The 27696-nt window shown below is 33.7% G+C and overlaps 1 protein-coding gene across 4 annotated transcripts in view; it reads left to right on the top strand.

Annotated features, from left to right (window-relative positions):
* Nipped-B (Nipped-B cohesin loading factor) overlaps nucleotides 1–27696 on the top strand; it is a 212886-nt gene that overhangs the window by 139258 nt on the left and 45932 nt on the right. For 3 of the 4 annotated variants that reach the window (XM_081762740.1, XM_081762738.1, XM_081762739.1), the window contains exons 12-25: nucleotides 1198–1433; nucleotides 3226–3492; nucleotides 6091–6306; nucleotides 7212–7418; nucleotides 8134–8377; nucleotides 12672–12964; nucleotides 14141–14386; nucleotides 15178–15304; nucleotides 17251–17420; nucleotides 17812–18114; nucleotides 19812–20046; nucleotides 22711–22865; nucleotides 23245–23442; nucleotides 25348–25444. In XM_081762740.1, coding sequence (XP_081618866.1) covers nucleotides 1198–1433; nucleotides 3226–3492; nucleotides 6091–6306; nucleotides 7212–7418; nucleotides 8134–8377; nucleotides 12672–12964; nucleotides 14141–14386; nucleotides 15178–15304; nucleotides 17251–17420; nucleotides 17812–18114; nucleotides 19812–20046; nucleotides 22711–22865; nucleotides 23245–23442; nucleotides 25348–25444 — 2994 coding nt within the window. The remainder of the gene's footprint in view (nucleotides 1–1197; nucleotides 1434–3225; nucleotides 3493–6090; nucleotides 6307–7211; nucleotides 7419–8133; nucleotides 8378–12671; nucleotides 12965–14140; nucleotides 14387–15177; nucleotides 15305–17250; nucleotides 17421–17811; nucleotides 18115–19811; nucleotides 20047–22710; nucleotides 22866–23244; nucleotides 23443–25347; nucleotides 25445–27696) is intronic. The other variant, XM_081762741.1, reaches the window with a different exon arrangement.

The following is a 27696-nucleotide window of genomic DNA, read 5'->3' as shown; positions in this document are numbered from 1 at the left end:
AGCCAAAACAAAGCAAAAATTATATATAATTATATACCTTGCGGGTCCTAGTCTATAGACACATTGTACTATGTGGCAACGTTATAGATTAAAAAAAAAAAAAAAAAAAAAACATAGAGTAGATCTACCCGTCCATCAAATAGTTACATCAATTCTTTCCAAATAGCAGTTAAAATCTATACACGTTGACACTATCACCACATATTAGCGTACCAATCGATGTAACTGTTCGATGGATTCGTAGAGCAATGATAATTGTTGTAAGTTAATATGCGATGTTGCCACATAGTGAAAATTTTGATTCCCTATAGCGGCTGAAGGAGAGTCCGGAGGGTATACCAGTATATAATATTTTAGCTGTATTTTGATCTGAAGAATAGCACTCTGTTTGTCATGGACGCCAATTGTAGAACATTATATATATATATATATATATATATATATATATATATATATATATATATATATATATATATATATATAGAGAGAGAGAGAGAGAGAGAGAGAGAATGAGTGAGTGAGTGAGTGATTCGTAATTGAAACAGAAAGTAGATAAGGCAACTACCGATCTTTGAAAAATGTCAATAGTAAATCCTTAAGTTGCTTTTCATCAAATTTTATTTCACACGTTTATTATTGTTACAATTCTGATTAGAAAGCTTTTAAAGGAAATATTAAAAAAAAAAAAAATTAAAAATGACCAGATTCTGTAAATTTTGGTGGTATAATTGCAAAAATTTCAAGTAGCAAGTAAATTTTTAGGTAAAAAATACACACCCTTTTGAATGACCAACAGTGAAATTGTTCATATTAGTTTATATAGTGTAATGGAACAAAAGTTTACTTCACCTAACTAATCCCATTTGTTCTTGATTTATTTAATTTTCTTAAGTAAAAAAATACATAATGCCATGAGTAACCCTCTTTCGTGTTGTTTGATCGGTGCTGTTGTAATTTGTACTCAGTGTAACACTTCGACGCAACTTCACGTATCTTATTTGTGATTTCCTGTTCGTAGTCGTTTCGGTCATATAAGAAATAATACTTTTGTATTCTCATTTCAGAAATTGCTAAGAGACCAAGTGTAAAATGTGAAAATGTGATGTTTACTTGTATATACACACTTAAGAGGAGGTAGTTGTTAGTCATAACCTCATACTTGTTAGAAATATATTACGTTATTATTCTTTCTCGCAGAAAAGTACGTAGGCAACGCAAGGAAGAAGCGAGCCCATGCCAAAGAAGTAAGGGAGAAAAGTATTCTTACGTTGTATAACAAGTTACATGAACTTGTTAGCCTGCTTGCTGAGCTTCTTAACATTCAGATACTTACAGATACCGCAGTTTTACATGTCTCGACGTTGGGAGTATCTCCATTTTTCGTCGAAAGTGTTAGCGAACTGCAGCTGTCAGCACTTAAATTAGTTACAACAGTAAGTACGAGTAATAAGTATATACTTTGCATGAAGATTTATTTTCAGAAAAGTGATATGTGATTTTTTTTTTCTTTTAATTATATACATTACTGAAAGTTCATTGATGTATTGAGCTTTATTTCAGATTTTCATTACGAATATTTTTTCATACGTTTTTGTTATTACGACTCTTAGACTTATTACGTGAAGTTCTACAGCTAAAGTATATTATGTAAAAGTACAGACAGAAGTTACTATGAAGCCTTCACAATTCTCCTTACTTTTGTTACGTTTTCGAAGTCATGCAAAACAAAAGCAGTTTTAAAATGTTACTTTCTAGTCTCCCATCATTTTTAAAAAACTGGTAAAGATGTTGGTCATAGTTAAAAGAATGCCTGAAATGTGTTGTAACGTAATTACTGTTAACGCATTTTTCAGTAGTGTGTGAAATCTCGAAACCGCCTGGCATTTTAGCACAGAACCTTTTGTAACCGTTATGAAGTCACCGGGTAAAATCATATTGAACAATATTTTCTCTATGTAAAAATTTGAAAAGTAAAGTTATGATCGATAGACGTTGACTGAAGGAAGGAAACTACTCTTTAAATGAGATAAAGTATTTTAAAATTTGTTTAGTCAGTAAATTATGTTTCAGACTTCAAAACTGTGGTAATATGCTTTCCGATTGTTGTGAAAGTAAGTCTGAGAATTCGAAACTGTAAAGAGTAAGCGTTATTACCATATTTTTTGTGATTATGAGCATAATAAAGGCACTGAATAAAAATAGAGCAGTAGTAGAATTTTGAAGTATGAGTATCGTTGAAATTAATCGAAAATAATGCCATACATGTTCAATAATTGATTTAACAATTAATCTATAATTTAATTTAATGGTTCTTTGTGAAAATGATTAATGTACAGCGTTTTATATAGTGGATTTCTTGGTTAGGGAGTACCTAATTCGTAGACGTTGGAACTAAGTTACGGTTGAATTCTTCGATACTGCTCATGTGTATTTAGGTTATAGGGAAAAGTATAGATTATTGTACCTAAGTTTAAATTCATATATTTGACAATTTTTAAACAAACTAGACTGGTTCAATTTAGATTAATGTATTCAAATATGATCTTTAAAATTAGTGATAAATGGTTGAATTTTGAATGTGCTTATTCAAAGATAACAAGTAGATGAAGTTGGTTCATGTGACATTTGGCATTAAGAATTGTTGTGCTTGGAAGTTGTTTACTGATGGAGGAACGTACTATCAGTAAAGTACAAACTAGACAGCTGTTGTTCTAAATCTTACTAAATATCTTCAGTATATTGAATTTAGTGATTTGATTGAGATTTAGTGTCACTATAAAATTTGAAGAATCAAAATTTCACTGTTGAATTCTTCGTTTCACGGAATCCTTGATGTTGGTACAATAGACGTCTTTCTAATCGAAGAAAATTTTGTATAAACATTACATAAGCATTCGACATGATCTTTTCATATAAAACCAGAAGACAGAAAAGAAACATACACGCGAACTTTTTCAGCTGTTGTGATTATCTTTGCTCAGAAATATGTGAAGGTTGATTTTCTTTGTTGGAATCAGTATTTCTAGCCATATTCAATGGTATCAATTTGTACTTCCGTACTTTTTTTTTTTTTTTTTTTTTTAAACTTTATTCTTCATATGTTTGCTCTCCTTTTGCTCTAATAGTGTATTGCAAATGACCTTTTAAAGACAAAGAATTAAAAACTGATCGTTACTTTTAATGAGAAAGAAAATATTTTTATTGTTGTTATTATTATTATTACAGATATTTACGAAGTATGAGAAACATAGGAGATTATTGTTAGATGACATCCTAGCGTCAATAGCACGCCTGCCAAGCAGTAAGAGGAGCTTAAGAACGTATAGATTAAGTTCAGAGGAGTATATTCAGATGTTAACGGCATTAGTTCTTCAACTTATTCAGTGTGTTGTTAACCTTCCCGAAAGATTACAGGGAGAGGCCAAAGAAAAAGTGAAAGTGAAAGAAGAGGATGTCAAAGAAGAAGAAGAGGTCAAAGACAAAATGGTTAACGTAAGTTTTCACTTTGCTCTCAGCAACAATTTTACCCTCGTCAACTGAAGTTCTAACCCCTCTGCCGTTCTTGACGGATATACACGCACATTTGCTAGTTTGTGTTGTGTGTGTGTGTGCGTATGTGCTCTGGAATGTATTGATGTGTGGGGGCTATACATTATCCATTCTCTTCTGCTCTTGCAAAAAAGCTATTCAATAAAGAATAATATGTTATGTCTCGCACACCAAATTTCAGATAAAATAGTACGGCTTAACTGGCACAGAACGCGCGATAAATATGTAACAGCAGGGCGATTAAATCCTTTTAGTGTATCAAACAGTTTCAGAATACTTTCTTTTCTGCATTTTAATAATTATGGCACCAACAAGGAAAACTTTCCCCACTTCAAGCATACATTTACATAATGTGCTTGATGTTGCAATAACTATTTTATGATGAAAAACTCCCATTAGCACCTAATGGTCTCAGCAGGGCGAATATTTGGCTAATAAGTGATCAGTTACCAGCCGTATCAGATTTTACAAGATAGTTCCGCTTTTCACGGTAACGTCTCTCGTTTTGCAAAAAGTGCAAAGACAAATTGGCTGACTTTATATAGTGTTGCCGAAGGCGGTTTGCGGCTATTCGTAAACTTGCATATGCACGTCCTCGTTAATTAAATAAATCTATTTTTATTACAGAATGTAGAGTAAATTTTTAAATAATTGATAAGATGTAATTTTTCTTTAGATTAATCACAGCACGGTTTTCGACGCGCTGTGAAGGAGGGCAATTATGTTTATTCTTCTATATACTGGGAGTCGCATTTTCAGAGATTTGATAATAAGCACTAAAAACTTCAGGTATCTGAAGGAGACAGGACAGATAATATCTTTTATCAAATTTATTCCTACTGGAAAAACTGATCAAATCAACCGTTAAATGTGTACGTGTTTTTTTTTCTTCTTCTTCTTCGAGAGTATAAGGTATATTATAGCCTTATTGCAACTATACAATATAAATCGGTAAGTTTAAAGCGGCTTGTTCATATTGGACATTTCACGATCAATCCGTTTAAATCGCTAAGGTACAAAAGCAAAATTAAATGTTTCTTTTATAAACTGAGATAAACACTTAATCCTCCAGATTGGTTTCAGACAATCAATCATTTTGCCTTTCCAGTGGAATCTATGTTCATAATACTTGTGCACAACCCTTGGTTATTCGGTGCTCAAGATGTTAAACGGAGGTTTGTTTTCAGTATTTAGTATATTCTGGTTATAATTTTACTTCTTTTAGTGATTATATATCATAATCGTAATTACATTACATTGATGTTCGAATAGAACAGAATTTTGAGATACGTTTTTTTTTTTTTTTTTTTTTTTTTCTATCTCAAGCTGTATGATTCATTAGCAACTATTTTTCTCATATCATCTTGGTATAATGTAGCAGTTCTGCTAGTAACATCAGTTTCTGCAAAACTCTGACCCCACATGGGAACGTCCCTTTTTAAGATTGCACAGACGGGTACTTATTTCTATGTAGTCTCACCAGATTGTTGAAAATAGACGAGGAAAGGAAGAAGTAGGGAGAAAAACGAAAAAAAATAAAGAAGATGCAATTGAAGCGTCCAGTTGGACGCCATCTGGTCTTGAACCACTTCCTCTTCTTTAATACATTTTTATCTTGGTTTTCGTATTTTCCCCTCCCTGTCTGATGAAGCATTTAGCAAAAGTGATTATGGTAATCAATTTTTAATGCCTGCTTTGGAATTCTTTAGTTCCAACCATATACATATATCAGAAATGGGACAGTGTGTGTGTTGAATATTATGAAATTACGGAATTTAATACTTCTTTACACAATTTTTGTTACTCAGCAACTTTAAAATAGGACATATATAACCCAGGTTCTAGGCAAGTTATTAAAAAAATAGTAAAATAAAAATAAATAAACAAAAAAGAAACAGAACGAAAAAAAAAAACACTCTGAAAGTTCTGCCAACATTCAAACAGAAGATTATAGCTTTCTGATTACATAGAGAATTGTCAATTTGCGCCTGTAAGTGAACAGACGAGATAAACATCTATTACAAATTTTGATATATTTTTTGAAGGATCTTACGGAATTTTGCTAGTTTTTAAAATACATGTGATTTCTGCGGTCCGGTTTGAAAATAATTACGGTCCTACGTTCTAGCATAGTATTTTTAAATGTACTATTTAGTAGATATTATACGTAGATGATAGCGACTGTTTATTCATAAACTTGTTACAATATAGTGACATGATGGTTTTTCATCGTAGTAGTTCGTATCTTGTGAAGTTTAGAATAAATGAAATGTCGGTTGGCCATTACACACAAAATCTCTAACTTCTAGAAGTTACCAACTTATACTAAATAATAATAGCACTTGAATATATCTGCTGTTAGTAATTTCACAGGTACACAATTATATTAACCAGTTGGACAAATAAGGGAGATAAGCAAATTGAGAAGCTTTACTATAATTATCTTTTTCAAGATTACAAATGCATAATGTTTGTTACGAAGGACTGACGGTACAGGTAGTTTATGTAGAAATAACCTTCAGAAATTGTTTTACTTGACAGGTGGATCGAGACGTCCTAATCATTAATAAATACGAAACCGCAATGAGAACAGCAGGAAATTTTCTCTCCGTGTTCCTTAATAAATGTGGGAGTAAAAACGAAGAAATTGATTACCGGCCGTTGTTCGAAAATTTTGTCCAGGACCTTCTTACTACTGTAAATAAACCAGAATGGCCAGCAGCAGAGTTGCTTTTAAGTCTACTTGGGAAATTATTAGTAAGTATATTAAATGTCTGTGTAATGTTGTTTACAGTACTTTTTATTATTATTTATTTATTTATTTATTTTTATGAAATAGAAGGTAAGTGCGATCATAGTTTACCTGTATACATTTGATGGCAACTTAAATATCTAAAGTTACACACTAAAGTTTTTGTAAGTATATAATGTGTACGTTGTAGAATACTCTGCATGCAATGATAAGATTTCCTTCTTGTTTCTCCATTTGTTTTGATTGTAATATCTTTCATCATGCATAATATTTGATCTCGCTTCCTTTTTGTGTTTGGGGGTGTTTTGCTTGTCATAAGATTAAGTGTGCATTTTATGTACTTCAATTTGTTGAGCTGAGCGAAGCGAAGCTCTTATACTCGGGTTAGCCGTTTGGTTGTCCGCGAACTCCTCCTAGACCGTTTGGCCGATCTCAACCAAACTTAGCACGCTGATAGAGTATGTCGTGCTGAGTGACAACATAGGTCGAAATCAAAAATCCGATGTACCATCGAGGAATAATCACCGAAAAACGCTTCCTCCTAGACCGTTTGGCCGATCTCAACCAAACTTAGCACGCTGATAGAGTATGTCGTGCTGAGTGACAACATAGGTCGAAATCAAAAATCCGATGTACCATCGAGGAATAATCACCGAAAAACGCTTCCTGATTACGTAGTTTAAGCTCGCTCAGCTCATTTCATTGCAATCGGGTATATCCATTGCATTCCTAGTTATTTAGTTTGTTTAAAGTTTACGGTATTGGTGTGTGGTACAAATTGTGACTTTTGTTTATGTTATGTTTTTCGAGTCATCAAGTCTATTTTTGTCATGGTTTGGTTCTTCCTCTACGTGGCGCTTCAGCTTTTGTTATTTTTCCTTCTGTTCTGACGTTTCGTATTTCATTTTAGGTACAAAACTTTATAAATAAGGGCACAGATATGTCGCTTCGAGTTGCATCGCTGGATTACTTGGGAGTTGTTGCTGCTAGATTAAGAAAAGATGCTGTAACATCTCATTTGAAATTAAACACCATTGATCAAATAATACACGAGATCAAAGAAGAAGAGCTAAGGGAAGCGGAGGAAAGTGGATTGTCAGATAAAAAGAAGAAAAAGGTAAGTTACGCTTTTATATTGTTGCTGTTTCTAACAAGTAAGACGTTAAAAAAAGAAAAAAAAAAGAAGTCTGCATAAAAGCAATTCTGTTTCGTATGTACGTAATATTATTACATTGGGATTGCTGTTGGTGTATTTAAATTGTGTGTGTGTGTATTTTTATTTATTTATTTTATGAGCATTTTGAGAACAACCAAACTACGTAGATTCGAATAAGGTATCCTCTATTCATTTGTTTGCTTTGTCTGTAAAATATTAACTTACGAAACATATTTATAAATATTTATATGACTAAATGTTGATTTAGAAGTATTTTAATTTAGAAATCTCCCATATCGTTACTTATGGTGAACAATGCAGAAAAACATCCCTATTACTGAATACGTGTAGTTGAAATAGTTAATATGGTATCTAACAATAAAGCTATGTTAGTAAGAAATAGCGTTAAGAGTAATACAAAGTGTGAAGAAACCTATCGTTATGCAAACTTTATAAGTTGTATTTTATTTTTCTGATATTTAAGTCGTGTTAAAAACATTACGCACTTCTATTTTCTTACTGTATCGATGCAATGAATACAGTGAAGTGCAGCAGTCTAAAGAGACTAAGTATTTGGAAACGGCAACTTGAGCTGTATTTTTATTGCTTTAATCTAGCAGTAGTTGTAACTGTTGAAGTAAGACACTTTGCATATTCATCCTTTTTGTTTTCGCAGAAAGAGAAAAGTACAGAAGAATTGGATCCTGATGAAGAACGAACGCAGTTTCTCCAACGAGTATTGCTTGATTATTTGGCTGTAAATGGCCAGAGTGACCAGTCCTTGAGCTATGCTAGGCACTTTTATATTGCGCAGTGGTACAGAGACGCAGCTTCAGACACCAGTAGAACATCAGGTGGAGGGAAGCAGTCACCAAACAAACTTATGAACAAGAAGAATAAAAAGAAGAAGAAACGAAAGGGTCAGTTGAATATTTTCGTTTTGCCTTTATACCTCGCAGAAAAGAAGCTTCGCTGAAAATACAATTAATTTTTCTTTAACCAAACTAATAAGTTGTGTTAGTTTTGTTTTAGTGGTAATTTTACTTATTAAAATAAAATAGCTTATGTTTTATAGAACCTACTCTTTAGGAAGGATCTTAAAAGCCGTAGTGGGTGGTATAGAAAATTGACCTATTAGCCTTCTTCTCCCACTACATGGTAGTGAAACAGATATTTTCTCCGAAATTCGTGTTGCCAACAAAATTCAAACTGGATGACAACTCTCGGCGAGAATAGGGGCGAGCAAAAACTGATCTTCTCCGTCACATGAATAAGGAATGGTATGTCTCAAATGTTTTGGCGAAGAAAAAAGTAGTCTGGAAACTCCGAGTGCTTGATGTTGCTTTGTTATTTCACACTTTCAACCTGCTTTCAACAGAATATTTCTTCTTCTGTTGAGAAGGAACGACCCATATATGCAGGCAAGTTGGTCAATGTTTGTTCATTTCCCCCTTCTCTACAGAGAAAGAAAGAACCCACATGTGTAAGTCATTAATCACAGTGTAACCGGGACCAAAACTATGGCAACGTCGTTAGACACACATTAAGTTACAATGTCACTAGTAAGAGGATATGACTGTTCGGACAGTTCCGATTACCACCCACTAAGGTTTTTAAGGTTTTTAAGATCTTGCCTAAAGAGTACAGAATATTGAGAATAAAACTTAGTTTGATATAGAGAAATCTACTTAAATTCAACAAGGAATTAAATCCATATTAAGTTAAAACAGGCGTGTCTAGAAACAAACAAACAAAAGGGGACACCGTGACTCAGTGGTAGAGCATTCACTTTTAGTACAAGAGGTTCCTGGTTGCATCCGAGAGCTTGTGGTACAACGCTGTGGCGTTTCTCCACTTTTCCCATTTCCCCCACATACTTTCATAATCACTCATCTCCTATAACTTAAAGAGCATAATCATGGGACATTAAATTAAAGGTTTCATTGTTTTTTTTTTCTTTCAAACAAACAAAATTTGTCAAAATCCTAATTAGTCCAGCAGGATATAAAATCATTACTTCTTTAAAATACTTCCTTAATATACTGCACTTACAATGGGAAGTAGGACTGAAAGGTTGGTGCGATGCTGTTAACATTGGTCATAACTGTTCTTTAATAGTGTGGGATTAAATACCTGTATGTACGCGTACATGTGGGCTTTTGTAGTTATTCATTTTCACAGAAAAAGAAAGGATTAATCAATACTTAATGCATTGGGAAACATATCACATAATTTAATATGCGTTTACTTTTTGGGAAACCTATCACATAATTTAATGTGTTTACTTTTATATAGAACTTTAGAAATGGAAAAGAAAGTCTATTTAGGAGACCGAGTTTTATTTTTTAATTTGATCAGGTTTTTATATTTTTAGTATATTGGTAGTAATCATCTATCTATATCTATCTATCTATATCTATCTATCTATATATATATATATATATATATATATATATATATAATGTAAAAATGCTAGACGGTTAACTCCTCCTACACCACTGGAATAATTCGGATGACTTTTGGTACATGAAAGGACCATGGCCTACCTTAGGCTTTTATTACTTTAGTTTTTTTTTTTTTTTCTGAAGGCCATATTCTAAGGGGGATAGAGGAAGTTCAAAAATTTATGACAAAAGTAACAGTATCTCACAAGTCCGCCAATTTAGAAAAATAAAACTCGGTATATAAACCCCGCATCAGAAATAAGGGGAAACATGTATCAGCATTTTTGAAAGTTTTGGTTTTAAGGGAGAGGGAGCATTTTTTATAAAATGAAATCTTTCGGTTTAACGTCCCAAGGGAGATGTTGATTAACCTTTACACGACGAAGTTGGTCGTTTTCGACCAATAGCGATTTTGGCTGAAAATACGGTTTGGTCCTTTTTGACCAAAAGAATTATTCAGACCAATAACTAATGTAGCACTGGCTATCCTGCATCAAACCTTCCGCTGCTAGCATCTGTGTGTTCTAAAACGATCAAAGAAACACGTGACTGAAATATGGTTCACCAGTTGTAACCCAAACAAACCATAAAATTGGTTACTTTTCCTCCCTTTATTTTTTTTTCATTTCTTCACGTTGACTTTTGTGACCGCTTGTTTATCAATTATTTCTGCTGACACGAGGAGATTGTTTCTCTTGTGAGGAACTCAGCTTACACTTCGAGGTGTTTATTACCAATGATGTTGATGAGATAAGGGAAAATGTGTGTGCGTGAATGCGTTTGTGTGTGTGTGAGAGTGTTTCTGTCCAGACAGTCCACACTCTATCCCTTTTGTGTGTTTCATGGTACATTGCGTTATAACTCTTCTATTTGAGCTTTTTCGTCCGGTTTTTTTTGTTTTTCAAGTCAAGAGGCATTGTAGAAGACCTTACGTATGGTTTCACACCTTCCTGCGTCGAGACATAGGAGGTGATGACGTCATAATTCTCAAATATATATATATTTTCTTTTATTAAGCCTATGTTCATTATTTTTTGGCGGGCTTATTTTTGCACGTAGAAGATTGAAATTTTGCACAAACATTCACTCCACCGAGTAGTATTTAACAGATTTTTTTTAGATTTCTGCGTTAAAACAGGGGGGGATCCAGAGAGGGAAAAAGTTGAAAAAAGGGATATTTTTATCAAAAAATCCTTTTCTTCGGGATTTTCCCGTCTTAGATACATGGTGGAGACATGTGAATGGTACTGCCTGAAAGGCAGTTCTATTCTGAAGAAAACGATGTGCAAACCATGATTCTAGGGTAATTAGGGATGTCTCAGGGAATTTTCAAAAATATCCCTCTGTATACGGGAATATGGTACATTGTCAGTATATATATATTTTTGGCAGGCTTACTTTTGCACCTAGAAGATTGAAATTGTGTATAAACATTCAGTAAACCTAGTAGTATTTATCAGATTTTTTTTCAGATCTCTGCGTTAAAACAGGGGGGTCCAGAGGGGCTAAAAGTTGAAAAAAGGGATATTTAGACCAAAAAAATCCCTTTCTTCGGGATTTTCCCGCCTTAGGTACATGATGGAGACACGTGAGTCGTACCGTCTGAAAGGCAGTTCTATTCTGAAGAGAATGATGGGCGAAACATGACCCTAGGGTAATTAGGGATGTGTCAGGGAATTTTTATCAAAATATACTTCTGTATAGGGGAATATGGGACGTTGTCGGTATATATAATTTTTTGCGGGCCTATTTTTGCACCTAGAAGATTGAAATTATGCACAAACATTCAGTCCACCGAGTAGTATTTAACGGAATTTTTTTTCAGATTTCTGCGTTAAAACAGGGGGGAGCCAGAGGGGCTAAAATTTGAAAAAAGGGATATTTACACCAAAAAATTCCTTTTATCGGGATTTTCCCGCCTTAGATACATGATGGAGACATGTGAATGGTACCGCCTGAAAGGCAGTTCTATTCTGAAGAGAATGATTGGCAGATTGTAGTTCTAGGGTAAATAGAGATGTCTCAGGAAATTTTTTACCTGAGATCATGGTGTTTTGCGGTAATTTGGGGCATTGTGGGAATTCTTGATAAAATTTCTCCCGCCCTTAGTATTCAAGATATAAACTTGAAATTTAGCACACACATTCAGTATACCAAGTACTATTTACCAGATTTTTTTTGAGATCTCTACGTTCACACAGGGCCGTTCCAGAGGGGCCCAAAGTGTGGAAAAAAATTCCCCCCCTACGAAATTTTATATTTAAAATCATTTTCCCCTCTCCTGGTATATGATACGAGCATGCAAGTGGTACCATTTGAAAGCCAGCTCCATTCTGAAGAGAATGAGGTATGAACCATGATCCTAGGATAAATAGGGGTGAAGATATGGATTTGTTTGTAAACTCTTACGAAAACGCTTTAAATGGCGCCGTATAAAAAGGGCTGCGGCATTTAAATCCCTCCGTCGTTTAAAGGTTAAGGCGTGTGAATGATGATGGAAAAATTGGCGGAATGAGAATGTGGGAGGAAATGGGCGTACCCCGAGGAACAGGTTGCATCTTTGATCTTATTCCTTTGTTGCACCTATAGTTATAGATGTACTACTTCAAATTTGAGTATTGAATTCACATATTTTGTAAGTCTACCGTAATTTCACACTGTCAAACGAAATTCACTTATTTTGTAGTAAAATTAGTGGTAATGTATTTTTATCAATACTGTGTATTAATATCGTAAAGAATATATTGAGATTTTTACATTAAATTTACAGACGAGAGCAGTGAGGAAGAAATTAGTGAGCCTTCTGAAATTGAAGACGAGGAAGATGGGAATAAGAATCAGAAACAGTCTGATGAACAGAAGGATGCTGAAAGTTACAGACTGATAGAGAAGCGAAAGTTGTTTCTCATTAGCAAGATTAGGCCATTCGATGATTCTGTGAGTGTTGGGAATAAAACTCAGGTTCTGCAGACGTACATAGACTACGAAAGTGCCGAACTTATTTCCAGATACCTAGCGTCAAAGAGGCCTTTTTCCCAAAGCTTCGATGCGTACTTGAAACAGGTAAATATTTACTTTAACAAGCGAGGTGGCAAATAAGATCTTACCAACAGTCTGGAGTTTTGTGAAGTATACAGGGAATGTGTGAAGTGTTGTTTGAGTAAACTCACTAGTTTGTTCGTAAATGCTTCATTTGAGTGATGCATAGCGGAAAAGTTGACTTTAAGGAAAGTTACTTATTGAACCATTGCATTTACTTTAATACAAATGACTGGCATAGAGTAAATTAAAATAAACTTATGCGAGTCATACTTGAATCACTTAATGTTTTATAAAACATTGCGGATGTTCAGAGGGAGTTGCTAATGACCTTATTACATATTGTAAACTCCCGCTGCAGATTTTGACGTATCCATTGCAAAATTTCTCATAATGCACGCATCTGTGCAACTACCTCAATTCTTTGTGTTTGATCTGGCTGTACTGGAGTCTTGCATAAAGATGTTTATAAAACTATTGGCGTTCATTAGTCAGTCCTCCCATTTCAGTATATTTATTTCGTACATTATTCCCAAATTTAAGTGAAAGAAGAAAATACACCTTACTGATACAACATTTGGCGACACATTGTCGCTACATATCTTTCATGAGCTCAGGCAAATACATCTACAAGAAATGTAAAGTACATTTTTTTAGTGTATGCTACATGAATATTAAGGGCCGGTTAGTTGCTCGTCAAATCAACACCCATACTGACAGTAGCATTTAATTATAATTATGTCTTCTCTTTCGCATATTCTTAGAGCCAGGTGTGTGAAGGTGTGTTTTGAATTTGTTGTATGGTGTTAGGAATAACGCGGATTTCAATTCTGGTGAGATAATAAATCAGTTACGAATGTATTTGTGTCTTAAAGCATGTCGTATAGCACGAAAGTGCATTATATCACATAAGGGGACCATTAGATTTTGCATTTTTGAAATTTTGCATTCTCAATCTTATTTCAAAATAACCTGTTTATGTGCTTTGTAGAGAAAACTATTTCACTAATTTTCTGTAGTAGAATATTTGAAGCTAAGTTTAGTTGCAAGGACATTATTATTATTTTTTATAATGGTTTAGTCATTCTGTGTACGTCTATTTAACACGTGTCTAATGAAGTGTAAAAAATTGTTAGTTTTCTTTTGAAACTTGTTGCAGTTTATTCTCATTTTAATAACTGATGTCCGTCTTCTTTGCAGATTCTTCGTGTTTTGACAGAAAATTCGATTGCGATTCGCACAAAAGCGATGAAGTGCTTAACGATGGTGGTAGATGCAGACCCCGGAGTTTTGGGAAGATCTGATATGCAGATGGGCGTTCATCATTCTTTTTTAGACCATTCCACATCAGTAAGAGAAGCGGCGGTTGATTTAGTTGGAAAGTTTGTTCTGAGTCGCCCTGAATTGATCGATAAATACTATGACATGCTTTCAGCTAGGATATTGGTGAGTATGAATTGCATATATTTTACGGAAACAGTGTTTTGATGAGAATATTAAAAATACCATCACTAAGACCCTTGATTTTGAAATTCAGGAAATGTATCAGATAATATAGTGTGTAAAACAGTGTTGTTCATAATTTAGAGGTAATTCACAGCAATTGGAATGTTAGCGCAAAGAAAATTCAGAAAGAAAATAATTACAATACTTTTAAATGGTTTTGAAATTTATATACTAATGAAAAGAGAAAACAACCAACTATTACACACCAGAATTCTCTATAGATGCGAATTCTATGGCACACAAAGAGTGGAAAAGTAACTGACTGGACCGGGAGTCGAACCCAGGACCTCCGGCATACCGTGCCGATGGGTTAACCACTACGCCACCCAATCCGCTTCTCGGAACAGCCACTCTCGAGGTCGGCGCTCGCATCTCGGACCACGTGGGTTGTACCACAGTCCCCTGCTCTGATTGGATAATTCTGTGTCCATACATCGAGTACCTTATGACGGTTGTGATTTCATATTACTAATGACAGGAGTAAATAATGATGTCCGAATTTTTACAGACCAAAAGGTACAGTTTTGAAACTGGACCTTTTATTGTTACCTGCTAAACTTTCAGTAAACTCTTGTATCTTTCTCATACTTAATAGTCATTAATCAATCACTACTGTTTGTGTTTTAGTGTGTATTACTTATTTTATAAGCTCAATGTGGTTGTCTCTTATTTCTGTAGTTTTTAAATATTTGTTATATAATACAATATGTTTCGCTTTTTTATTTTTTCAGGATACCGGAGTTAGTGTACGGAAGCGTGTAATAAAAATATTAAAAGACATTTGTATGGAATGCCCCGAATTTCCGAAAATACCTGAGATCTGTGTAAAAATGATACGACGTGTAAATGACGAAGAAGGTAAGAAAAAAAGTTTTCCAAAACTTTACGAAATAGGGGTGCAAACAAACAAGATCGCTGTCTCCATGTAGAATATATTTTGTGTAGTAACTTGATGAAGCAGAAATCCGTAGTATTTTTGCATATTATGAAAAATAGAGTATTTCTGACGTAAAACTCTTAAATTAGTATTAATTTCTGAAGAAGTAATGAAGGGTTGCGTGTCGGAAAAGTGATAGTTACCCTTGCTGCTAGTAGTTCTCCATATCTTTTTCATTCTTGTTATTTGAGTTGTGTAGTGTTTTGGGTTATTTTGCATAAACACTTCAGATATCAATATGGTATCTTAATGATTCTTGCTATTTGAAATCTATTTTTTTTTTTTTCCATCAGAATGTTTAAAAGCATGAGAGAATTTTGAAGTTTAATAATAATAATAGGTTAAGAAGCCTATGCTTCGGTGAATCATCAAATGTGGTAAAACAGATTAGTCGAAGCAATACATTAGATCTGGGATCATCACTCCTTCCCTTAATTCTTCCCTCATATAAAATAAGAAGTAAAGACATTTTAATTGTGTTCGTATGAAACAAACCATATAGTTGTCCAGGAAGTATTGCACACATTACGAACCAACATTACCACCAATTGTTTCGCAATAACACACTCATCAAGATTACTACATTGATTTTTTCCTCTTTAGTTTTTAGAAATGCTTTTTATTTACCCTCAACTTCGTACTTAAACTTTGTTATACATCTGCATAACATAACAAAATAAGTGTTCAAACTAGCATGAAATTACCGCTGTTTCCACTGAATACTTTCCTCCCTTTTGTAAAATTTTCATAGCTTATAAAAGACCATCGTTTGACTATCCAGTGACACTAAAACTTCATCTTACTTTCAGTGCGTTGTGAGGTGCGCTGAAGGAAGGGATAATGTACTGTTCATTTTTCTGTGAGTCTGTGTTCCATAGTCGTACTCTCCTGAGGGTAAACAGAAATCAAGGTTTATCTTTTTGTCGTTTTCTCGTTGAAACCATTTCATCTCGGTAGATTTTTTAAAATTATTATATAAAACATTACTTGATTTTTATTAGGTTTACTTTTCCAGCAGCTATTACTTAAATATACTGCTCTCTATTTGTTATTTATTCCTTGATAAACTTAGAATCGTCCAATTATGATTCATCACACAGTTTCGGAGGAGACTGTTTCAAATATCGCAAGACTCATTACCCGCATAAGACACACTATTTGCTGTTTTAGTATCTTCTGCTTTTAAGGCAAACACGTGGTTTCCAGGTGAAATATGTATAGTCCTAAAAAAGTCGTCCATTTGATTTTTTGTGTGTGTGTGTGTGTGTGTGTGTGTGTGTCCAGTGCGAACTTTTAATTGATTTTTAAATAGCATTTGATAACATTTTTATTATGCCCAATGAATTCATTTAGAACTTGGATTGTGCATAACTTAGGAACTAGAATCCTGCACACTATAATATTCACATGGTTAAATAGCAGACCAAAAATCTATGAACGTACCATTTTTGATCTGGATTAGATGAGTTCGGTGTATGCTGCTTTTGTTTTAAAAATGTAACTGAAATTTGACCGCCCATAAATCGGGAACGGAAACTTGCACAGCATATTATGTCACACGCTTATATAGCAGATGAAGTTTAATCGTGATCGGATGAGTTCGCATGCTATATCTTCCTACATCATCTTTCTGTCTTATAGTGTCAGTGCTCATCAGGGTTTTCTTTGTGTTTCGTGATACTGATTTAATAGTTTGTTTTCATGCCTGCTTTATGATTCTTTGGTTCCAACCTGGAATTCGCACTGTAAATATGAAATTTCATATATTTTTTAGTTCTATACCTGAAGATTTAATTACGTTGGTAATTTTAATATTGTTTTATCGAAAGAATGTATCATTGCAACTGAAAGTGTCATATTGTTTCAGGGATTCGCAAGCTTGTCATGGAGGTATTCCAGAATATGTGGTTTACTCCTGTCCGTGAACGTCCAACAGTAGATTCTGTTGCACTTTTAAGGAAGGTTATGAATATTACGGACGTGGTTGCTGCTTGCAGAGATACTGGTTTGGATTGGTTTGAGCAGCTGTTGTTAAGTGTAAGTATAGTCTCATACACTGTTGACAGAATATTTTCTTTTTTCGTGTATACGTGTATGTATCCATGTATTAAAGCAATTATATTTAATGCGAATATTAAAGAAAAAATAGTTATATATAGATATTGAATTCCAGTATAAATGTTCGAGTACAAAAACAACTGTATTTTAAAATATTCTGTCTCTACATTTCTTCAAGTGGTATCACTTTAAACAATCCTGACATTTAATATATATTATAGTTTCCAGTAATTAGTAGATAGTGAAGGGCTAGAATGTACCACCGTAATTTCTTCTGTATATTACATGCATAGGATTCAGACTTAAATGTTTGCTACTTTCATTTTAATTTTAGTAGTACCTGAGTTAACTACTTAATACGTATTTACAGTTGTTCAAGCCAAAAGAAGACAAAGAAGATTCTACGAAAGTTCAAGTTGAGCCACCAAAATCATTACTTACTGCCTGTCGTCAGATAGTCGATTGCCTCATAGAAAATGTTTTAAGATTAGAAGAAACAAGTCTTACACAAGATGATACTGGAAATGGTGAAACTGGAGAAGAAGAAACTCGTGGTGCCTCTCAACGTTTAGTTGCTTGCCTTACAACGCTATATTTATTCGCTAAAATTAGGCCTCAGCTTCTGGTGAACCATGCGATTACGTTACAGCCCTACCTCAGTCTTAAATGCCAGGTAAGAAAAGTCACTATTTTGCTTGCATTTCTGGAATTAGTTGATACATAGTAGACAAATGAGTCTTAACATTGAAGACTCATATTTTGGCGTCTGTTGTTCTAAATACTTAAACAGAAACTAATGAATACATATAAAGAATTAAGAATTGAGAAATAATAAATATCAGTTCAAAGTCCATGTGTGAAATCTTAAGAAGTTAGGATTTTTCTTTAGTCTCGTATATCATTTTCGTCAAATAAAGAAACTTTGATTCTTGGTAATTATTAGATCTAATTTGAAGAAAGAAAGAAAGGAGAAAAATACAGAGTTACATTTCGTATAAGTAAATAACTAAAATGTCAAAACTAACAGGTTTAGCTTCAAAATTTTAAGTTATGAAATACTTTAAATGTGTATAAAGATAACCATATATTAAAAGTATTCATTGATTTCATATTAACTGAAAATAACATCTTCTCAATTTTGTTCATACAAAGGTCGTTCAGTAAGTTTTGTACAGATGAAAATAATATTTTTATTAGTTGCAATATGATGATGAAATTTTAGGTGAACATACTTTGATCCTTTGGCTACAAGACCATGTCCCTCAATGTAGCCTTCATCTGTTGTGACGCATCTCGTCCAACGTTCTTTGCATGCCTTGAATGCACTTTGGTAAAATTCAGAGGCTGACTTCTACACCATTGTTTCACACAAGAAATATGAGGGCTTTGTCACCGTCGAATGTTTTTCCTCGCAGGTGTGCCTTCACACGACCAAACAGTAAGAAGTGTGAAAGGAGCCAAGTCTGGACTATGGGGAGGCTGAGGGACGACTTCCCATTCCATTTTCATGAGTTTTTACCGTTTCATCATGGCAGTGTGAGACTTGGTTGGCATTGTCATGATAGAGTTTTATGACCTTACCTTTCAGCTCCGGTCTCTTGGTCTGCAGAGCACGTCTTACCTTACTCAGTAAGAAACAATAACGCTCCTTGTTAATTATGACCGTCCTAAGAGGTCTATGAAAATGACACTGTACTGATCCCAGAAAAAGAAATACATAATTTTCTGGCCTGGCCTGGAACATTTTTCGAGGGCAACCAGCATGATAGTGGCGCGGTCCAATGTGTGATTCCTGTAAACCGGAAGCAACTTTCTATGAGTTGATGTGGCTGATTCGTCATCGGTTTTGAACAAGAATTCCATTAACGTTTGTTGTCAGGTCCTGATGTCTACTTCAGTGTCCATTGTGGTCTACCTATGAACAATAGGAAACAATTGTTACCATTTTGAAGCCAGATGATGAAAGTATGTTCACGTAAAGTTTCATCATCATTTTGTAACATAAAAATATTATGTGCATCTGTACAGAACTTACTGAACGCCTTTTGTATTATTGTTAATGCAGTAGTATCATTTCCATTGTGAAATAAATGTAAATACTTTCACATTTTTATCACGGTTCGCTTTTTTTTTTCTCCTCAGAATATTTAATTTAAATAATGGATATCGCTGTCCATTGGTTTGGAAATACGTTTTTCTTATTGTGAAAGAGAGTGTTTTATTTCGGAATACAGTTTATAATACTTTCAAAGCTTTATCAAATTGGCTTGTCTACAAAGATCTATTACGAGATACACATAGCATTGTAGTGCTATTCCTATAATACGTACTTTATATTGTTAATTTGATTCTTTGTATGTGATCTTTCAGACGCAGGGAGATTATCAGATCATAAGTAGTGTGGCTCGAACTTTGGAATTAGTGGTACCATTGATGGAGCATCCAAGTGAGACATTTCTGGCACAACTGGAAGAAGATTCCGTGAAACTTATTTTACAGCATGACAAAACTGTGGTCGCGAGTTGCCTTTCGTGTCTTGGATCTGTTGTTAATAACGTTACCCACAATTACAAACTTATACGGGACTGCTTTCGAAAATACTATGGTAAGTGTGAAAGAATGGAGTAGATATTGAGCCTGCTGTGGGTAACGTCTTTTTGTAGATGGGCGCGTTAGTTGTTTGTGTGGTGGTAGATATTAATTACTGAAAAGCTAATTTCAGTTGCGGAAGCAATTTTTGTTGGGGAAATCCTTGAGGTAAATACCAGTGTTCCTAATTGGAAATAAGTGTTGCATTAGGGTTAATTGATGCATTTGGGACTGAATTATATTCATATCTAACGATTCTAACCTCATTTCTTGCATCTCAAAATGTGCACGCGAGTGGTAATAATAATAATAATAAAGGTAATAGTTGTGATTCTTAAATATGGTAAAATCGCTTCGTTCGTTCCTTTTTAAGAAAGAATGTCTTGGAAGATGCAGTGATTTATATTATTCGTGTTGATATCCGAACAGATACAGTGTATGTATTACAAAACAATAAGTTTCCACTATCTACATATTATTTTAGAAGGTATATCCATTTCACTGCAGCAATTGCATGAACACCGAGACACCATAAGGTAATGTCGATCTTGATGCATAAATATTTCTGTTGATCAATTTACGGAGCATCGAAATATTACACAGTGACAAAACACAGACGATTATTATGTGAAAATGGACAGGTAGAGATCTAGCATACCATGAAGAGCCGAATTCAGATATTAATTCTGTGGTAGAGTATATATTATAATTATTTAATTGGTTTTATTTGTGTCATACAACAACAAGATCTTGCTTGAATAATATATATTTCTAACATTTCGATTTTGAAAACATCAGCTTGGTCATAGCTGTAGTGCAGGATCGTTCATTCTAAAAAGACAATCTTTTATAGCTGCCCAATCGGTCAGCCACCGAATCTAAAACAACCCTATAACTATCTAGGTAGTAAAGAAATATTCACACCTGCATATCGTTTTTCAATGCAGTTTTTGACATGTTTAAGCGACAGCATACAGTAAATTTCATTATTGTACGAAAGTACCTTTAACTTTGCACGTTCATTTGGGATCTAAGAAAATTGTAAGGCATTTATATTATTTATTGTAGTGACACTTTTATTTTTATGTGTGTTCATTAAACACTCTACAGGGAGTGATTTCGTATTTGAGCCACCCATATAATACCGTGTATTTCTAATTCCAAGGCGAGTTTTTTTTTCTTTAATAATGAAATTTCGTGCCCAAAAATGTGGGTTAGTCTTGCTTTCGCGAAATATGCTGCGGAGTTTTTCTTGACAGAGCAGAACCATTAACTTCCAGTAAGCTCTAATTTTATTCTCTTCCTCGCCTACCAGGGGGCGCGGTGGCTCAGTGGTAGAGCGTTCACCTCTGGTGCTTGGGGTCCCGGGTTCGATCCCAGCCCCCGCCAAGTGAACTTTGTGGTGGACAAACATCGTGCTCGTGGGTTTTCTCGGGGTTCTCCCGTTTCCTCCCACTTTCTTCATTCCACCATTTCACTCATCTCTCATCATCACCGTCTCCTTTAGCCTAACAGGCATAACCGTGGGACGTAAAACTTAAAGATTTTCCTCGCCTACCACTTTATCTTTAAACGTTTGCAGACTCGGTGAATCTTTCCTTTGATGACTAAGGGAGGGCTGTATCTGATACGATATTTAGTGAAGTTTTACAGTAAGTTTTGAAAGTATATTCAATATGTGCTGTAGATTCTTGTAATCCTTTGTTCAAAATGGGAGGTTGTATTGAATTCAGAGTTGTTGTGGATTCAGAAATATACGTATTTGCGTCTACGCTTAGATGTTTTCATTCTCTAATCAGTAGTATACATTGTACTGCGATACACATGATCCTTTTGGTCCTTTTTTAGATTCTGATTAATACTTCAGTTTTCGCTATTTCCGTGTTTAATGGGATAAAGTACAGCAATGAATTAGGTTAGATATTTTAGGATTGCATTTAGGATTTTAGGATTGCAAGACTGTAATACTAATGTTATTAAGAGAATATAGGCAACATTCTGTCACTTGGAAGAGACTTCTAGTAATCATTTCCAAATTAAAAACTATAATTGTACGTAATTTATGTTAATATGTTTCGAATGATTTTAGTTTATTTCTCGTTACTTTTTAAATTCAGATTTTTTTCGTTTACCCAAGCGTCGTGGTCTCAAGCACATATCTAATACACCTTAAAAATCTAATGACAATTGATTTAATTATTCATGCAGTCTTTGCTGTTTTTTTTTTTTCCTTTTTTTTCTCCAGTAGGTAAAAGAATACACTTGCTTAGTTGAGAGTAAAAGTCGAGAAATATATGTTCATAGAAAAGCATTTAAGACAGGTGCTGTATTAAAATAATAATAATAATTAACATTGGCATGAAATCTAGATCACTTAATATAATTTAACATTGGAATGTAGAAGATGTAACCAAAGTTTTTTTTTTTTTCTTTTTTTCAATGTGACATGCATAGTGTACAGTAAACAGCATATCTCTGGAACCATGTTCTATTATTTCTGTAAGTTCGTTTGTTTCAATAACACTAGCAGTTTCCAACGTAAGTGTATGGAGTAATGTGCAGCAATATAACGAAACAAAGAATAAGTTATTTTGGCATAGATTAATATGAATACTATTAGATGTTACCAGGAAAATTATATACATATTTTATAACACTAATTATTATTATTATTTTTCAGGTCATTTAACGGAGTTCAAGAAGCTTCATGAAAAGGATCCATCTGATCCAAGGATCCGCAAATACCTTCCGTTTTTTCGAAGAGCTGTTTTTACAGTTGGCTTATTACTTCGACATTTTGATTTTACAAATCCGGATGTAAGGGAGAGCTTGCCCGTAAGTATAACATTAATATAAGATGAAGTTATTACAGTATTAGTAGCCGTACAAGCAATTTAATAGATTACATTAATAGAATATTTTTAAAAGTAGCTTCATATACGTACATATATATCCTCGAGTTGTGAATATTACAACGGTTGGAACATTCTGTTTAGGCATTTGGAACAGGTTTACATTAAAAACATTGATTTAATATCGAAATAGTAACAAGTCATAAACATTTATTTTGTATTAGGAAATAAGAATTGAGTTTTTAATATATGTTGTTTGACGAGATCTTTTTTGTATATATAAGTGCAGCTTCCATTATTCAATTCATTATCTGTATTTATTACTTCGAATTATTGCAATGACTTTTTCCTCCTCTTCGTAGGAAGACATTAAGGACCAGGTGTTCGAGACGTTGATGTATTTTGTACATAAACCTAACCAAGATATGCAAACAATTACATTACAAGCTGTGGGATCTCTTTGCATTAGATACTACGATTTTATGCTGGGGACGGAACTTAAAACATTGTATCATCAACTGTTGATAGGTGAAGATGCGCCTTTACAGCTTCGAATTCAGGTAAGCTCATGTAGTCATAATATTTTGAGATATTTTATATCAAAACTTAGTTCTTTATTCACTGTTCTATTCATGTAGTATAGGTGTAATTTTTTATTCATGTAACACAAATTAAGTTGGAAACTCTTGCTTATTATGATGCATAATGTGGGTTCATCATAGAATAGCGTTTCAACATAATTCATGTAATATTCTTAAAATTCAGTAAACACTCAACTCTGTTGTATTGGAATTTATATATGATGATTTTATTTTTTTTAAAAAAATATCTAAATCAGAGTAGTCCTTACCCATCCAACATAATCCATTATTTTTAAGTGATGTACGAATACCTTGTATTCTCTTTCCTCTTCTTCTTCTAGCATTTTGGTGTCAATTGTGTAATCTTTATTTACTTTTATTAATTTCAATTGTTTTAATAAAATTATCGTTTTTTTTTGTTTATATATTTATGTTCTTTATTGATTATTTCTTATTATGCTAATGAATGTATCCATCGAATTGTCTGAAAGTGTAAGATAGCGCTACACATTTCATCTAGGGAGGTCATACATATATGATCGTGTTTTAAATACATACATGTATACATATATTCATGATCAATACATTCGTGCTTGCGAATACTAGATAATTTGTATTCATTTTCAATTGCGTATTTTTAATGAATAATCTGAAATTCATCGTTGTTTTATATTATTTTGGAATGTATTTCATATGATCCGACTATTTCTGGAATCGATTTATTATTTACGAACAGAAGAATCGTACGTGAAGACGAAGGGGTTAGCAAAAGATCATGAAGCATAGAAGCTCTCAGTTGGGCAAGTGACCTGCCAATAATGGCAGTATACCTATGATAGTGAAGACGAAGAGTTAATCTATGAGATAATCTTTGTATTGGCATAGTCTAACCACATCATAAGACAATTTATTGTTCAAGTTGCCTTTAGAGTACTCGTACCCTGATCTCACTCATTAAACATTAAAATCTCAAGTAAACTACTGCGTACAATAGCAGCTTTCTGTGACGCGTATCCAGTTGACAACGAAATATTCTTATGTTTGTTGTACCAAAGTAGTTCACAACACATAATCGTACATAATCGGTTGGAAATCTTACCCTGACGTTTACAGCCGAATTAAGCGGTAAAACAACCTTTGATTAAATTTTTAGTGTTCATGTAGATTCTTTTTACTCAGATCATTTTAATTAATCCTATCGTTGTAATTGTGAATATCGAATATCTACCTTTTAATGTCATCGTTTCTGCTTTTGTCCCAGAAAGGGATTACCGTGAGTAATTGAAATCGTGGAGTTCAACTGGTAATCCATCCTTGAAAGAGCGTGCATATGGTAAATGTAAGTACTCGAAGTTTCTAATTAATGGTATTAAAAGAAGTCGCGTTTTTTTTCTTTATCCAGCTCGGTAATGCATAATACAAAACCAAAAGCAGTGCAAAATAATGCAGCAGACTTTCTATGATTAGGCTATCCATACTTAGCACGCAATACTTTAAAAGAATAACGGGAATAAAGAGCATTAATGGAAAATACATAAATATAATCTTGATAATCTGACACATTTTAATTTATTTATTTCATTCTTCTTCCTTGGGTCAGTTCAAGATTTTACAAATACTAGGATTCCATATGCCATTTATTTGTTAATAAATATTTACACTTGTTGTTTCTGATAGGAATAAGTGAAATCTGTTACTTGAGATGATAATCAGGCAATTCGAGGGAACGGACGAAGCCTATATTGTTTATGGCAAAATTTCTTAATGAGTTAATTTGTTGCTTATTGTTCTCAAATATTGTTAAATCTTTATTTTCCTGGTGAAAAGCACCATTTGTTTTAAATGTATGTGTATTTGTGTAATGTTACTGACAGTGGTCTTCAGCACAAGGATTCTTGTGCATTGCTTTTACAGGTTTTGAATAATATAGAGACCTACCTCCAGGAGGAAGAGATTAGGATGATAAAACAGGATCAGGAATGTAAGTTTACATCTTAATATACTTTTCAAAATATGTGAGAGAACAAATTTTAAATTCGCATCTTGTGTCTGGCTTCACACGATTCTTACCATTCCAAAGTATATAAATAATGATGATGACTCACATGTATTTATATTTGTTTTAGATTCTAGATATATTCAATGTACCATGATACTTTTTATAGTTAATTGTTTGGTAGTATGATGGCAATGTGACTGCATGAATAGATATTGTATGTGTTTTCAGTTGTAGATAAGTACGTAGTGCAGCAAGTTAAATATTGGTTGCAAAGTATTTTGTCAGTGTCATTATATTTCTTGTCTTTGTAATTAAATGAAAAGGCTTTAAAATATACTTACTCTACATAGTTATGACGGAAATAATTTTCTTTTTTGATTGCATGTTTGTAGAAGTTAATTGCTGTGCCTTAGAATTTAATGTGTGTTGTGTGTTTGTACCTCAGAATTTTAGAACAGAAATTTCAGTATTCAAGTAGTAACAGTGAAATGTCCCTTAGACACCTGCATAATACGGACATTTTTGTCCGGGCAAATGTATTATTATGGAAAAGAACCCTCCCTTTTACGGACACTCTCAGATACGGACAGTCTTTTTTTAACCCTCAGTGATTTGGTAGCTGCTTCGTACAGAAATTATTCTCAGCTCGTAAATACTTTTTGCATTTTTTCTTTTTTAAAAACAGCTTGAAATATCCAGTAGTTACAAGTAAATTTCGATGAGAAACTAGTGTCTTAAGGACTACATGGTAGTCAACTATTGCTGAATTTTCCCAAGAAACTTATAAACCGTGTCATAATTGTTTTGTCCTCTTTACATTGTCAGTATTTCATATTAATGATGGTCTTAGTACATCACTTGTACTTTGAATAAGTCAGTGAGCAAATTAACACTTTTTTTAGAAATATGACATGTACTTGAGAAGAAATGCAGTACACGCTATAACATATCCACTAGGGATACTTTTATTCCTTCACAAAAGGAGCTTTCCTTCTAATTCTCCCACCAATGAATACAATATTTTGATATTAGCCTATGTTTACGTGTATAACGTATGTATTTACTGTTTACAGTAAAAGAACAAAAAATAAATGGTAGGGGGCACGACATTAAACTTGCTCTCTTCCATTTGTTAAATCATGTTAAGCTATAGTTATTTCCAAAACTTTTTTTTTTTAAAACGTGGATAAAATTATAAGGCGTTTTCGAAAAACTTTGTCCGAACAAAACTCACCCCCTAAGAGTAAACTACTCCAAGAGAATTTGTTGATGAATAATCACTTACGCCACGTTATAGAGTTATTAATGAAATATTTATGTATGCAACATTACCAAAGTTGTGAGTCAGTTTTGAGATAATCGTCCGAAAAGAACTTACACTCAAGAGTAAATGACACTTTGTGGATCTGTTTAAGTCAAATCAATTATGTCACATTTTTGGGTTGTCAATGAAACTTGCATTTATAATGGCCCTTTCTCATTAGGCGGCAGTTCACCGCAAGCGGCGACGGCGAACTGCCGCGCAGGGTATAGACATTGCAAGCAATCATATGCGCGGTGGTCGCCGCACATTTACGCGGCGAGCAAAAACAGCTGCCTTTCCCTGCCAGAAAGCGGTTGCTGCCGCTCGCTGCGTATAGCCAAGTGAGACATTAGAGCCAATGGAGCTCTTTGCATATAGGCGGCGATCAGCCGCTTGGGTGTTAGGGAGGAGAGCAAGTGTTGCCAGGAAAGAGTAGCGAGTGGCGGCGATAATATTGATGTGTGTGTGTGTACGTACGTATATATATGTGTGTGGAGTGTGTTTGTGTATGTGGTTATGTTCTAGTCTAGCACACCAGGAGTAATTTTAACCAAACTTGTTACAAACAATATATGAGAAAAGATGACATGTTAAAATACTCGAAAACAACCGATACGACCGAAGTGTCGAATCCATAGGTCGTTAAGCTGATCGAAAAGAGTCCAAATCAATATAAATTACTTTTTTCTATGTAATAGAAGAATGGGATAAATAAATGTCTGGGCAGCACTCGGCAAATGAGCTTGTAATTCTATAAAATTGTGATGTCCCAATATATATATATATATATATATATATATATATATATATATATATATATATATATATATATATATATATACAATCAAATATTTGTAATATTACATATTTCACAGTCTTTTGCTATATATATATATTTATGTACTATTTTGATATATGAATCGACCAGAGG

Source organism: Thermobia domestica, chromosome 6, assembly GCF_964235325.1.
Source record: "Thermobia domestica chromosome 6, izTheDome1.hap1.1, whole genome shotgun sequence".
NCBI lineage: Eukaryota > Metazoa > Arthropoda > Insecta > Zygentoma > Lepismatidae > Thermobia > Thermobia domestica.
Note: the sequence above shows the minus strand (reverse complement) of the source record. Positions and strands in the feature narration are given on the sequence as shown.